Genomic DNA, 16,146 nt, shown 5'->3' with positions numbered 1-16,146 from the left:
GATATTAAAATTCTTTTAACTTTAACCATAATGAGACCAACCCTATAATTCTTATCTAACTAAATTAGGAAAATTATTGACTTTTTAAAACTGAAAATTATAAACACAAAGCTGACAATCGCACTGAAGAAATCTTAAATGTACAGCAAGCTAACTAAAACATTAAGAAAAGTTGATTGCCACCTTTTGGTAATTATTAGCCTCTATGTAGTGAGAGTGAAGGGCTTATTCAAAGGAATAAACAAAGATATCACAAAGTGAAATAAGTCATACCGTCAATTACCGTATGACCTCTCTCACTAAGTAGTAGATAATAACAACAAACAAACACATAGAGACAGAGATTGGATTGGTGGTTACCAGAGGGGAAGGAGGGAGGAGGGAGGGCAAAAGGGATAATTAGGCACACGTGTGTGGTGATGGAGTGTAATTAGTATTTGGGTGGTGAACATGAGAACATGATGTAATCCATGCAGAAATAGAAGTATGATGATGTACACCTGAAATTTACACAATGTTATAAACCAATGTTAGCACAATAAACAAAAATAAAAATAAATAAAAAAGGTATTCCATTATTCTATGAAAAGAACAAAACTTTGGACTCAGAACATTTAGGTTCACATCTTGGCATCATCATTTAGAAGCTGTCACTTCAAGTAAGAATTTAACCTCCCTGTTCCAGAGTGTTCTCAGCTGTAAAATGAAGATGATATTATTCCTCAGAGTTGTGGTAAATCAATAAGACAAAAAATGTGAAAATGCTTTATAAATTGTAAAGCATTATGTAAATACTAAGAACTATCATTTCTGGGTAAAGTCACACTTTTTCTTCAGTCCATTTTCTCACATCACTTTCAACCCACTTCCTTCTAGGAATATTCCTCATGTAGCTTTTATAATCTGTTCAATGTTGATATTCTCATATGTCAGTGACAGTTATTTTTATGATTTCCTATGAAACCCAAAGTCCTTTGCCTTTAATTCTCTTTTTACACATTTCCTCTTTAAAAATGGTGCTACTTCAATGGAACCACCAAACAGTATATCAAGTATATAAAGCTCTAAACCCTCTCTTCAAGTATAATCCTACATGTCCATTGCCATTCCTGACACATCTACTTGGATATTTACAAATACCATGGCTCAATAAATTCATTGCTTCTCTCTCCCTCAGGCAAAGTAGGTGTATTCGTTTGTATTAGTTAGCTGTATTGGATTCCAAAGGATTTTGCATCCTGCAAATTTGCTAAATTTGTTTATTAGTTCTAAAAGTTTTTTGGTGGAGTCTTTAGAGTTTTCTATGTATAATATCATGTCATCTGCAAATAATGACAGTTTTACCTCTTCCTTATTGATTTGGATGCCTTTTATTTTTCCCTAACTGCTCTGGCTAGGACTTACAGACTATGTTGAATTAAAGTGTTAAGAGTGGGCATCCTTGTCTTCTTCCTGATCTTAGAGGAAATGTTTTCAGCTTTTCACCATTAAGTATGATGTTAGCTGTGAGCTTGTCATATGTGGCCTTTATTATGTTGAGGTACCTTCCCTCTATACCCACGCTGTTGACAGTTTTATCATAAATGGATGTTGAATTTTAATCAAATGCTTTTTATGCATCTATGGAGATGACCAGATAATTTTCACCCTTCATTTTGTTAAAGTGGTGTGTCACATTGATTGATTAGCAGATATTGAAGCATCTTTGCATCCTTGGAATAAATACCACTTGATCATGATATATGATACATTTAATATATTATTGGACTCAATGTGCTAATGTACTGTAGAGGATTTTTGCACACGTGTTCATCAGAGATATTAGCCTGAGACTCTTTTCTTCTGGTGTCCTTGTATGGCTTTGGTATCAGAGTAATGCTGGCCTTGTAAAATGAGTTTAGAAGTGTTCCCTCATCTTCCATTTCTTGGAAGAGTCTGGGAATTGGTATTAAGTCTTCTTTGAATGTTTGGTAAAATTCACCAGGAAAGAAATGAAAGGCATCCAAATCAGAAAGAAAGAAGTAAAATCATTTTTGTTTGGAGATGGTATGATCTTATATATAAAAAGACCTAGTCACCAAAAAACAGTTAAAAGTAATCAACGAATTCAGTAAAGTTGCAAGAGACAAAATAAACATACAGAAATGAGTTGCTTTTCTATACAATAACAACGAAATATCTGAAAAGAAATTTTTTAAAAAATCCTGTTTACAATGGCAAAAAACAATAATATACATAGGAATATATTTAAACAAGGAGGCAAAAATCAGTACATTGAAATCTACAATATTTTGATAAAAGAAATTGAAGAAGAACTAAAAACTAATGGAAAGATATCCCATGTTCATGGATTAGAAGAATTAATGTTGCTAAAATGCCCAAATACCAAAACTGATCTATAGATTTAATGTAATCTCTTTCAAAATTCCAATGGCATTTTTCACAGATAAGGAAGAAACAATCCTAAATTTGTATGGACCACAAAAGACCCCAATTGCCAAAGCAAACCTGAGAAAAAAGACACTTCCTGATTTCAAAATATACTATAAAGCTACAGTAATCAAAACAATATGGTGCTGGCATAAAAACAGACGCACACACCATAGGAAAAGAATCGAGAGTCCATAAATAAACCCTTACAATACAGACAACTGATACTTGACAAGGGAGCCAATAGGGAAAGATAGTCTCTCCAATAAATGGTGCTGGGAAAACTGGATAACCACATGCAGAGAAATAAAAAAATAGATCCCTATCTTACAATACTCACAAAAATTAACTTAAAATGGATTAAAGAGAAACATAACACCTGAAACTATAAAATTCCTACAAGACAATATAGGGAAAAATCTCCTTGACATTATTCTTGACAAAGATTTTTGGATATGACACCAAAACCACTAGCAACAAAAGCAAAAATTAATAAGTATCAAATGCATCTTCCAAGATGGGGTGTGAATCCAGAGAGAGGTGAATTTCATGCTAAAAATGACACATTGGCCAAGATACTCTTTTAAATACACTAAAACAAACAGAGTTCTCATTCCTATAGATAAATTAATAAAGCCACTTTCCAAAGAGAATCTTGCAGAATCCAAATGTCTGAAATAAGGCCTTAAAAATACTTAGTAAGCACTATCTCTGGCCTGCACAGAATCTGGGGTGGACTTGTGAGAAAGGCTTTGACAACTGACAATGACATCGCACTGATTGTGAGTATCCCAAATACCCAATCATTACAAATGTCCAGGACGCTTCATTGAGACTACACACAGGTACAACTGAAGAGCTTCACTCTCAAAAGAGGTTACAACTGTCCTCAGAAATGGTTGCCTGATAAGAAGAGCTTGCAGTTTTTGAAGACCTCATAGATTTCATTCAGTTTAGGATGGTTGAAATAGATCCACCATATAATGTAAATCAATAGAATTGATATTTTCAAAAAGAGCAAGAGTGTCCAGTCCCTACGTGATCTCAAAGATGCCGTCCCCTGATCCCTCTGATTCAAGAATCATTCATCTTCTCGTTTCTGCATTTATACAGAGCCCACTTTCCCAGCAAACCACATTCCCAAGACGTTTCCGTAGCCAGTGGTTCCCAGAGTCTGACAGATCAGATTTTGAAATATGCTACAATACTAAAAAGATGGAAGAAAGCTCTCAACTATATTACAAATAAGCTTCAGATTGGAAGTCACCTGCAAAGGAAAGGGTTGACAGGGACCTGTTCCTCCCTCCTCAGTTAGCCTGGTCACAGCAGAGCTCTGGCAAACAGTAACGTCTGAAATGTACTGTCTAGGAGGTGCATGAGGGTCTTCCAGAGTTGCTATATACAGATTTCTGATCAGGTAATGTTAATAGCAGGATGTATAGGGTCTGTTTAGAATATAGTAAACCTACAAAATACAGGCTGCGGTTGTACTAACAAATAAAAGTCAGTTCTAAAGCCAGGGCAGGGCCACAATGGTGGGGTCACATATAAACTGAGAAACTGCCAAGCCTTCTCTGTGCTGTCTTCACCCATACAAGGTAGTGCTCCACATTTAAAAAAAAAAAAAAAAAGCATTCCATTGTAGAAAGAGGGACTTAGGAAGCTGTGTCTGACTGGTACAGAGCCTTGTAGATATTGTGTGTGCTGTCTCTCCTGTTTTGTATCGTTTGTTAATAGTTCGCAAGTTTTGTGCCGATGAAGAATTGTGTTTCCTGTGAGTCTGACTGACATTTTAGGCCTCTAAGATCACTCATCAAGGAGCTGAATGTGTGGACTGTGCATCTGTATTTCTCAGAGGGAAAAAGGGCTGGAAGAATCCATGAATTTCTATAGGGCGTAATGATAGTCCTGAACTCCAGATACTCAACACAGAAGGGTCAAAAGAGTTTAGCCAAGCCCTGGGTACAATCACTGCAGCCTTTCCACAGTTGTTAGTGAGAATTCAACAGGAAACAGACCAAATAATTTTGGTGACAATTGACACAACCCATTGGTCAGTTATAGACAAAGCATGGAGAGTTTGGGAAGTTAGAGTTCCTAGAACCCATTTAAAAAATGTTATAGCACAACACTGAACTTGGGGTTGGTCTCTTAAGCAATTTTTTTTTTATTTTAGCATGAGGCCAGGAGATCTTTATTATCTGTGATTTATTCCCAAGTAATCTAATTATTCAAATGCCATTCAAACATTTACTTAAAGAAAATCAATCTGGTTGCAGCATTTTGTGTGTCCTTAAAAGCAGAAAAGTAGTTGCTCACCAGAGCAATTGTCTCTGTGGTTTCATGAGCCCTTGAGATCTTCTTCACCAAAGAAAGTGCATTTGTGAAATTTATTTTTGTCTTTTTTTTTTTTTTTTTTTGCGAGGAAGATCAGCCCTGAGCTAACATCCATGCCAATCCTCCTCTTTTTGCTGAGGAAGACTGGCCCTGGGCTAACATCCGTGCCCATCTTCCTCCACTTTATATGGAACACCGCCACAGCATGGCTTGACAAGAGGTGCATTTGAGCGCGCCCGGGATCCAAACCCCTGCCACCAGCAGCGGAGCACACGCACTTAACAGCTACGCCACAGGGCTGGCCCCTCATTTGTGAAATTTTAAAGTGACCATTTGGGTATAACTATCAGGGTGTTGTTGAATAATAATGGAGAGTGGGAATTTCTCACCACTGGGGGGAAACAGTATTCCAAAACTGTTTTTAACTGGTATACATTAACACTACTATGGTGTCAAAATACATGGTTTCCCAAGTGTTGATTTCAAGCGTGAGTACTGTGATGCTGTTAGGGATATAGACAGAATCTTGACCATGTGTATAATTTGCCCTCGCTGTTATTTCCAGCTTGCCAACCTGTGTCTCTTGCAAGATCACTTGTCATGAGCATGACCAGCTGAGGGGTTCAAGGCCCAGGAGGATGTAGGTAAGATGTCAGGATGGGAAACTCTATGATAATTGATATGCTGTCTCCACTGAGAAACACACATGTATTTACCTGCACTGTGCTATATGTTGGGAAAACCTACCAAAAATCAAAAACATTTCTGTGATAATGACATTGGCAAAACTCCAACCTCCATGGAAAAATATACTATTCATGACATTAAATACATACAAAAACAGAATCCATATCCCAAATCAAATTTGCCCTGCAAACTGAGCTTCAGTGGGTATCTAAGAGCTAGAATACCAGATTCAATTTTTCTGGATGTTAGCATTTATTACATAATTCAGAATTGTATGACAGTTATTTCATAATGTGATGGCTGGTTGTAAAGCTTAAGCATATAGAGATTTCAAAAAATATACACACACTTTATTTTTTTTGTAATTTCCTCCAGATGAATCTGAGTAAGCTTCCACAAAACATGGGGTTTCCTGGGAATAAGGGACCACTTCTTATATTTTTATAATATGTGGCTGAGTTCAAATTACATGCGGCTTTGCCAGATGCAAAATACGAAGGCCCTGACCAATAGATGCCTGAATCAAAGAATTTATAAAATAGTATGAAGAGAGAAATCTAAACGTATTTAACCCTTTGAAACTTTTGCTGCATTACTGTAGATGAAATCTGTAGAACATGAAATAGGACTTGGGGCATGTACTCTTCAGATATGATAATGTCCTAAAAAGTTATTTTTAAAAAGGAAAAAAGAGGCTCACAAACTTAAAATAACCAACTTCTGTACCTCACATTGGTGTTTCTATAGCTATGTTCAATATTATACATAAGCACTACCTGGTGTTATTCCCAGCTAATGGCTACCATTGTCACCAGCAGCATTGCATCACACCCTTCACCCAGTGATCCTGTATACAGCCTACACTGAAATGAATGCTACACAATATGGCTGCCATATTGGTGAAGTCATAGTAGGATCTAATATCAGAATGGCTTTTTCAGGATTAATGTTGGCAAGTTTTTCTTTGACCCTAAAGTTTGTTTTTTCCACAGTTTCTCCACCTACTTTTGTGAAAAGCTCTGAAACAATCTATGGACTTTGTAATAGAGCCATGATCAAAATGCTAGAATAAGTGATAGCCCTCTAGCAATTGCTGGAAAATGCTAAATGTTAATATTTCTTACTCTATTTCATTGGTTTTATGGTCTTATTTGGCTGTGCCTTTATGGTAGGTACTTAAAGGTCGTTTTGCAAATAGAAATGGAACAATGTTCCCAAATGGGGTTGCAAATAATAAAACTCTATAGAGATTTTAAAAATAATAAATATAATGCAGATGCTATAGAAACACTGAATCAGCATCTCTGGAGATTGGAATGAATCCATTAACTAAGATTTTGAACACTCACTTTCATAGGAGAATGAAGTGAGAAATTCCCTTCAGAGTTGACAGGGGAAAGTTTTGGATGACATGTGGAGGACACAAACATCTTAAGGGCTCTGACATTCAAAGTCCTTTCATTAAAAGATCTTCCTCGCCCAATCATCTGCGGTCATATTCCTTCCAAAACATCTTCTTTATTGCTCCCTTCACATCCTTGTTCCGCAGCGTATATATGAGTGGGTTGATCATGGGAGTAACGATGGTGTAGATGAGAGCTGTGAGCTTGCCCTGATCCTGAGAGTAGTTGTTGCTGGGCTGGAGATAAGCATAGATGGCTGTGCCATAGAACAGGGTGACCACTGTGAGGTGAGATCCACATGTCCCAAATGCTTTTCTCTGCTCTGCTGCAGATTTTATTCTTAAGATGGTGGTGACAATCCGACCATAGGAGAACATGATAAACGCAACAGGTATGAGAAGAATGAAGACACCAAGAAAGAAAAGCTCAGACTCATTCATGGTGGTATCAACACAGGCAAGCTTGAGCAATGCAGGGACTTCACAAAAGAAGTGGTCTAATTTATTTCTCCCACAAAGTGGTAAAAGGAAGATGAGCACTGTCTGCAATAAGGAGTTGGCAAAACCAATGAACCATGAAGCAGAAGCCATCAGGACACAGAGACGGGGGTGCATGATTACTGTGTAGTGGAGGGGCCTGCAGACAGCCACATAGCGGTCAAATGCCATAACTCCTAAGAGGATGCATTCTGTGCATCCCAACCCTAGAGAGAGGTACAGCTGAATTACACAACCACCAAAGGAGATAGATTTGTCTGCTCCCCTGAGATTAACCAGGAACTGTGGAACAATGCTGGTAGTGTAACACAGGTCCAGAAAGCTGAGGTTGCAGAGGAAAAAGTACATAGGGGTGTGAAGATGTGGGTCCAGGTGGGACAACGCAATGATGATTGTGTTTCCCAGCAAAGCAAAGATATACAAGATCAAAAGAACCACAAAGAAGACTAGCTCCAGTTGAGGCCTGTCAGAGAAACCCAGTAGGATAAACCCAGTGAAAGAACTTCTATTTTTCTTTTCCATCCTTTGTTAGCACATGATTCCTCTCAAGACCAAGCATTTAGAAATTTTTAGAAGGTACCTTCAAAAAAAAAGAGGAGGAGGTGAATCTCTCGTGTTAAAAGACATGACCATGGGATTTTATACACAACTGTTTCAATAAGGATGTACTCACTGAGATTGACATATCTTATACCAGTTTAGTTCCACATTTCACACAAAGTAATATCATTGGTGTTTAATATAAGAAAAATCAAATAATGGACCTTGTATTTCCATTAATCATAGGTATAAAAGGTCTGTCACAGACTGAGTTTAACAGAATTTAAGGTTTAAGAATAAACGTATATTTTAGAAAAAATAAGAATGAGGGAAAAACAAGGAGGTTGATCAGCAAAAATAAGAGGCGCAGACAGAGGCAAAGAGTTTATTTTAAATATGTATCTTGGGCTGGCCCCGTGGCTTAGCAGTTAAGTGCGCGCACTCCGCTACTGGCAGCCCAGGGTTTGGACCCCAGGTGCACCTACGCACCACTTCTCCGGCCATGCTAAGGCCGCAGCCCACATACAGCAGCTAGAAGGATGTGCAGCTATGACATACAACTATCTACTGGGGCTTTGGGGGAAAAAAAAGGAGGAGGATTGGCAATAGATGTTAGCTCAGAGCCGGTCTTCCTCAGCAAAAAAATATATATATATATGTATCTCAAAATTCTACACAACTGAATTTGAACAAACCTCATATGCAATAGGATATAATACAAGATAATCTCTAAAATCCATTCATATATAGGAATTTATGATCTAGACTGTACTTATACAAAGGAATAAATTACATTCAAAATACCACTAATAATGCTGACTATACATCTTTTGGCAGTTTGGCCTCTCTACTCTATCTAACATATTATATTTGTGAAGGCTACCCTAGTCCTTTTTATGGTAGAAAAACAATTAAATACTCAGGCATCATTCAATTACCATCATTCAATTTACAGTGAGATTTATAGTGGTTTTCCTGAAAAATGCGAGATAATTCCCTAACAACATTCTAATCAGGATAAACATTTTTAAAAATTATCCAATTATGTAATCCATGTACAAAGAGAAATGCTTTACATCATTCCCTGTGATAAAATAATTAAAGAGATAAATACATAGAAATAAAGACAGATAAATTGTCAAAGAAATGACAGGTCAAAGAGCTATTACGTAAAAACAAAAGTAACATAAGGAAAGTCATAAAGACAGGATATTTTGGTATTATAAAAATCACAGGGCCAGCCTGGTGGCAAGGTGGTTAAGTTTGTATGCCTCACTTCTGCAGCTCAGGGTTCACACATTCAGATCTTGGGCATGGACCTACACACCACTCATCAAGCCGCACTGTGGCAGCATCCCATATACAAAATAAAAGAAGATGGGCACAGATGTTAGCTCAGGGCCAATCTTCCCCACAAAAAAAAAAAAAAACTAAGAACATCCATCTACATTAAGTTGATTTTATATATACAACTTTTTGGGAGCTACCTTGAAGAATTAGTTACACTGGACCAAACATATTGCCAGCTCTAAGGTTAGTTGATTGCCATTTTCATCCAGCTATTTAGTATTACACAAGCACAGTCATACACCCACCTGAGTGGCATCAGAAAATGAATATTTCAGTTGTATCATATTCAAATGGATAATCATATAGTAAATTTGTGATTCTTCTAAGACTTTTAAAATCTGAATCAGGTTTGGGTGTAAACACATTGATGTGTGAAAGAAATTGATAGAAAATGGCATAAAATAAATATTAATAAATCTGAATAAGAGAAAAGTAAAGATCAAATAAAAGAAGAGTTAGTGTTTGAGAAGTCACTGGGAAATATCCTCTATCACTGACATAAATTCCTCCCTGTCCCATAATTGATTTGCAAGAAAAATAAATAAAAAAGCCACACATTGTGAAAAGTAAAAGCACATATAATAGAAATTTAGCACATCATATAAGAGAAGGATTAAACTAATTTAACTTTACAATCAAGCCTAAAACAACATTATGTAAGAGTACTATTTCACATATCTGGCAAAAACAACAATATTTAATTAATAAATTTTTTTGCATTTAAAGTTTGAAAATTTAAAGTATCCAAAGGTTGAAGGCTGAACTGATATGCTCCTCACAGTTAATAATGTGAATAATAACTGGTATTATTGAGTGTTTGACATGTTTCAAAATACTTACACGTTTTTCAACTAATCTTTTAAAATATTTTGAAATTTATTACCATCTCCTTTTAACATATGAAGAAATTGATTTAAATGGTTAAATAGCTTCCCCAAGATCATTAAACTCCTAAATGTTTTAACGCAAACCTATGTCCCTTTGATATCAAAGTTTGTACATTTAACCACTACATTACTTTATTGTAAATCAAATGGATGTATTAAAATTCAGAGTAATCATCACACGTGACACAGAAGATGCGGTATTTCGCAATATTTCATGCTTCCTTTGATTTCTTATAAGAATGTGATCAGTGGTATCCTCATAAAAATCTATGCAAAATTTTCATAATAGAAATTATTATAAAAATATGAGGGACAATCTAAATGTGCCCTGACCCACACGTGCTCAGAAAAGCAAATAAAAACAAACCACGGTTCAGTCTCATGCACACATACACAAATATAGAGACATTCATCTGAAATGAACTGCTGGCTAATTTTTAAATTGTATGTAATAAAGGAAGCATTAACCAAATTGAAGGAGGGCAAAAGTAAAATGCTAACTCATCCAAGGAAAACACCAATATAAAAATGTACCATTGTAATAAAATAATGATATATTTTATGTTATCATAGCAATAAGAACCAAAAGATAAAATCCAGGTGAGATGAAGTTGTACAAATGATTTCCTGCTTTACAGAATAATATATATATTAGTAAAAAAAATGCTGAATGGCTACCTATCTGATAGGTATAAAAATGAATACGATTTCAGGTTGAAAAATAAAATAGGCAAACGAGATGCCCACTAAAACAGAAAAAGCAACGTGATTGTCCCTGTGTGTTACAATTCCTTCCAATGCCACGCTGGAGAACACACTGGCAGGTAATTAGGATACCAATGTCATATTCTATCTTCTTACTTATAATTTTTTTTTCTCACTACAATTCTGGAAAATTGCTATCCCTTAGTAAGACTGGATATAGGAAAGATCTAGCTGCAAGATGTTTTATCCCATTGATTCTCAAGAGTTTGCTCCACTAACCTGAGTCACTTTGTTCCCTTCTGCCTTTCCTACTAGGCATCCATCTCTCCTACAGCTGTTTGCATCAACACAAAAGCAATCTTCAAGGAGAAGGGATATTTTTTTGACTAAAGTCAAATGAGAAACTTCACTTCATTTCCTTCCTACCACGTTTAAAGAATTATGCAATTTGGGAATCATCATCTATGTCTAGGAAAGCATCAATTGACTTAATGCAGTAAGAATGATTGATTCATATTAGACAAACTATATAAATAATAATGACAGGAAGTATTAGACACATTCATCCTAGGTACAAGGACAAAAAATTGTGTACTTCATAACCATCACAATAGAACATGATATAGGAAAGTCCGGTTAAATTATTACACATAAAATATTACTTTGGATACAAAAAAATAAATAATAGATAAAGTAAGAATATGTATGTACAAAAAAATTTTAAATAGGTAAAATAAAAATGAATAGAGTCTACAAATCGAATAAAGATGGCACTCTGTGTAACAATTACCACCAAAAAAAGAATATAATGGGAAATGATATCTCACAAGAACACAATTTTACAATAAGAATCAAGAGAACAGGCAGCAAATGAAAGAGGTAAGTGCTTAGTACTGACACATATCTAGTGGTAGAAGTAGTAGTTTACAATTACAATAATTATACAATACTGACATATAATTCTAAAAATTTTAGTGGAAAAATAAATGTTTCAGTAAAATTAGATACTCAGTAAGATAACCACACATCTTAAAGACAAAAAATCTCAAGATAATGTCTGTATTTAAAATATTTCAAATTATACAACATCCGCTGATATATTTAACATAAAAACTCTGCCCTGTCCAGTTCCTGAATGATTCCTGAAAAAAAATGATGACAAAATCTCTGCAGTCTCAGTGCTATGACTGAATTTAATAATCCTTCTGTCTCATAGGTCTGAGCTGAACTCAAATATATTAGGACTGGCTCCTGATGGCAATGGAGGATGTGGAAATGCGGGGGAAATGGATCTATCACTGTTTTGGAAATGACGGATCTAATGAACATGTACAGTATTTTAGTCCAGGTTCTATGGAGGAAGAGGCTGGACTAGGAATTCTATTGGGTGTTGTTTACTGAAGGAATGTTCTCAGAATAAAAGGAATGAGGGAAGCACAGTAGAGCAAACAATGTTGTTAAGCAAGGATGTGATCTCAGGTGGAATACATCATGAGTCTGATCCCAAAGATGCTGGAACAGGACTCTTCTTTACAACTATCTGTGATGGTAGAAATATTCTGTCTTCACTGTCTAATACAATAGCCACTATCCACATTGCTACCTGAGCATTTGAAATGTGGTAGCTAAGGAAATGAATTTCAAATGTCAATTAATTTAAATTTAAAGAGCTACATGTGGCTATTACTGCTGTATCAGACAGCACAGTTCCGGAGCATGAATTGCAGCAGATTCAGTCTCACCTTGAGGCAAAGGCAGTCTTTTGTATATCACAAGTCTGTCATTGGTTGTGGGCTGCCCTCACCAGTGTTTGGTAGACCTCCTGGCAATGAGGCTCACTTTCAGCGGAGGGCAGTTCTCTGAAGAAGGAAATGGCTGTGAACCTAGCAACCAATACTCATAACAAGTACGGTATGGATGGGAGCTCCAGCCAAGTAAAAAGGATACGAGCGGGGCACCAACATATTCATACAAAAGAGTCATTCATCAGTGTGTGCAAAGATGCAATGATGGCACTTACTGTACTTTACACGTCACCTCAGTGCAATCTCATAAAAAACTAGACTTTTGATGGTGAACACAATGCAGTCCATACAGAAGTCGAAATATAATGATATATACCTGAAATTTATATAATATTATAAACCAATGCGACCTCAATTTTTAAAAAACTGTCCTTTCCTAACTCATCAATTAATAAACATTCAGGTCACTTTTCTATTTCTATTTCTTTGCTCTTTAATTTGATATTTGTACTCAATTGAAGAATCATCATTTCTCTTTAACAATAAATTCCAAACTAAGATGCATTGACACAGTAGTCACAAAACGGAACTTTCTTGCTGTAACTTGCACCTAACGTTTTGAAGACTCCATACTATTTTAGATAACTCTTTAACGGAAGAAATAAACATTTTAAAACTACAGATAATAAGATATTTTAACTATAGAAAACAAATATTGTGTAATTTCACAGAGAATAAGAAGCCAAAGAGATAGAATGGAAGCTTATATTCTAATACTTTTGCATACATACATACACTATTATTCTATTACCTGAAGGGCATATTTTATTGCAGCTAAATATGCTCTATTTAAATTATTTTCCATATGTACATACTGAGGAATAATAAATGTACTACAATGGGATGAAATGTCTAGAAATGAATTCTTGGGTTCTAAAATGAACAATTAAATTTAGTTTTTATACTTGGTGAATTTCTGTTGTCTGTTCCTTTTGCCAACGGACATATATGAAAACCAATTCAGTTTTTTGTTTTAAGGACAATTGCAACTGAAAATAATTTAACTTGCCAATTCCTAAAGCAACAAAGAGACTGAATTCCATTCCACTCACCTTTATTCCCCTTATCTGTGGGTCCTAAGCTATTTCCCTACCTCATTTCCAACTTACTGTCTTTAATAGAGTACTGGAATTGGAACTTGGATATGTAGAATCAGGAAGCTTGTTGTGTGAGTGCAAGGTTGATTATACAAGCATTGGATTATCCAGAATTTTTTCTTAAACAAGAGGACTTTCCTTAAGATTTCTCATGATGATTTCACATATCTTCACATGGTACTAGAGGATGTGCATGTTGCCTCTAGGTGGTAAGAAGATGAAGAAAAGCAATTTCTAAATCTCAGTATTATTTCCCCAATACAATGACTTGGCTATACCAAGACACCCTTATGAGCAACAGGAGAGGGTGGTATGAAACTGCTCAGTGCCTGGGCTAGCACAGATGGAGAACCAAACCTGTTTACTTGCCTGGAGTCTCTGCGGAGTATATATCCTAGACTGTTGATTAGCTGATGTCACTGAGACCAGAGACAACAATCCTCAGGGAAAATGAGCATCAAGGAGAATGCTGGAGGATGCCTAATCTGTCTCTTCTATAATTCCAAATATTTGACAGAGGAAAAATAACTTTCTAGACCTCCCTAGTTACCTTAGCTCTCACCTTTGAATGACTTAGATGTTTTATGAAACCTTAAGATTTTTTTTCTCACAATTACAAAAAAATTTTTAACATATAAATAATAATTAAATAAATAAGATTTCACTCAGTTACTTAATTTAAATGTAGATATGTAAATAAATTTATCACTTAATTTCACTCATAACCAACTTACAAGGGATCACAGAATTAATAATTAGGCACATTCTAATCTTTAAGGTGAATATAATGGAGGGCAACCACAACGTTTATTAACAAACTTCTAGTGTGGCTAAGGAATGAAACCTAAAATCCTCTATAACATTGTTCAGTTTACATCCAAAGGTTTTAATGATTTACTCAAATCAAATAACACAAAGAAAAATTATTGATTTTTAATGAATCTTATATAGTATGCTTGAATTTAACTAATCTTTGCATTTATAATCCAAATGATTTTGAGTTTACCAGGACAGTTATAAATAATTGCTAAAGAAAAATGGAAGCCCTTATCAGATGTATGGTTTGCAAATATCTTCTCCCAATTGTTAGGTTGTCTTTTCGTTTTGTTGATGGTTTCCTTTGCTGTGCAGAAGATTTTTAGTTTGATGTAGTCCCATTTGTTTATTTTTTCTATTGTTTCTCTTGCCCAGTCAGACATGGTGTTTGAAAATATGTTGCTAAGACCCATGTCAAAGAGCGTACTGCCTATGTTTTCTTCTAGAAGTTTCACAAAGGGATAATTCGGTACATGTGTGTGGTGATGGGTTGTAATTAGTATTTTGGTGGTGAACATGATGTAATCTATGCAGAAATAGAACTATAATGATGTACACCTGAAATTTTTACAATGTTATAAACCACTGTTACTGCAATAAACAAAAAATTAAAAAAAAAAGAAAAGAAAAATGGAAGGAAGTTGATGTGTGCTTTGTCTGTGAAAGTCAACTTTGAACATCAATTAATTTATTTCAAAACAACTTATCTTTATTTGACTATACAGGCAAAGGCAGATATAAATAACAACATCTGATTTTGGCAAGCTTAGGCCCTAAACATCATGCAACTTTAAAAAAAGCAAAATCTCTTTTTCCAGACTGGAACACATTTATTTCAGAGTAATACATGGCTGCTAATTAGCAGTATAAGCTAGCTCAGAGAAAACCATTTAGGTTTGAAGTTCTTGGTTTTGATATGCCATTAGTCACACAAGTATAGAGAGCTTCGGCGGTTAACTTCCGGTCTATAGCCAACTGTTTCCCACATATCCAGAAATTCCAGTTTTATTTATAATATTCAGCTGAGAGAGGTAAACTATGTATCTCCTCCTAAAAAATTGTTAGATTAGCTTTTCTCAGTTATGTCCCTACTAGTTAAATCCCATCATAATATTTGTAAGTAGATCTAGTAAAGACAAATATGACCTAAGGTGTCTAGAGAGGGAGGGAATTACAGACCTGCTATTAATGCTTTTCTTCCTAGTTCACTCCTGGGGCTGCAAGTATTAATTGGTAAAATCACTTTGGATAATACTTTGACATTTTCTAGGAATGCTGACCTGCAATTAACGTTTCTAGGTTTAAATTCTCTACAGTATTTCTTGGTCAGGTGCCCCAAGAGACATGTATAAGAATGCTCATAGCAGCATTGTTTGTATTAACCAAAACCTGGAAACAATCCAAATGCTCATCAACAGTAAAATGGGAAAACTGTGGCCTATTCATACAGCAGAGTACTATACAAGAAATACGAATAAACTACAGCAAAATAAATTGAAACAATGCCCTTCACACAAAAATACTGAGCAAAAGATGCAAGTCACAAAGTAATTAATCCCTCTACATAAAATTCAAAAATAGGTAAAACAAAC

General features: G+C 35.4%; 1 protein-coding gene across 1 annotated transcript; it reads right to left on the bottom strand.

The window, feature by feature from the left end:
• Positions 1-6,937: 6,937 nt before the first annotated feature.
• Positions 6,938-7,895, bottom strand: LOC131413486 (putative olfactory receptor 2B8). The gene has a single exon (XM_058554015.1). It carries the CDS (start codon positions 7,874-7,876, stop codon positions 6,938-6,940), a length of 939 nt encoding a protein of 312 aa, XP_058409998.1. The 5' UTR covers positions 7,877-7,895.
• Between the last annotated feature and the right edge of the window lie 8,251 nt (positions 7,896-16,146).

Source organism: Diceros bicornis, chromosome 14, assembly GCF_020826845.1.
Source record: "Diceros bicornis minor isolate mBicDic1 chromosome 14, mDicBic1.mat.cur, whole genome shotgun sequence".
NCBI lineage: Eukaryota > Metazoa > Chordata > Mammalia > Perissodactyla > Rhinocerotidae > Diceros > Diceros bicornis.
This window is presented reverse-complemented; position numbering and strand designations above follow the sequence as displayed.

Coding starts and splice junctions, on each gene's coding strand:
- LOC131413486 (XM_058554015.1), bottom strand. CDS start 7,876: ATGGAAAAGAAAAATAGAAGTTCTTTCACTGGGTTTATCCTACTGGGT.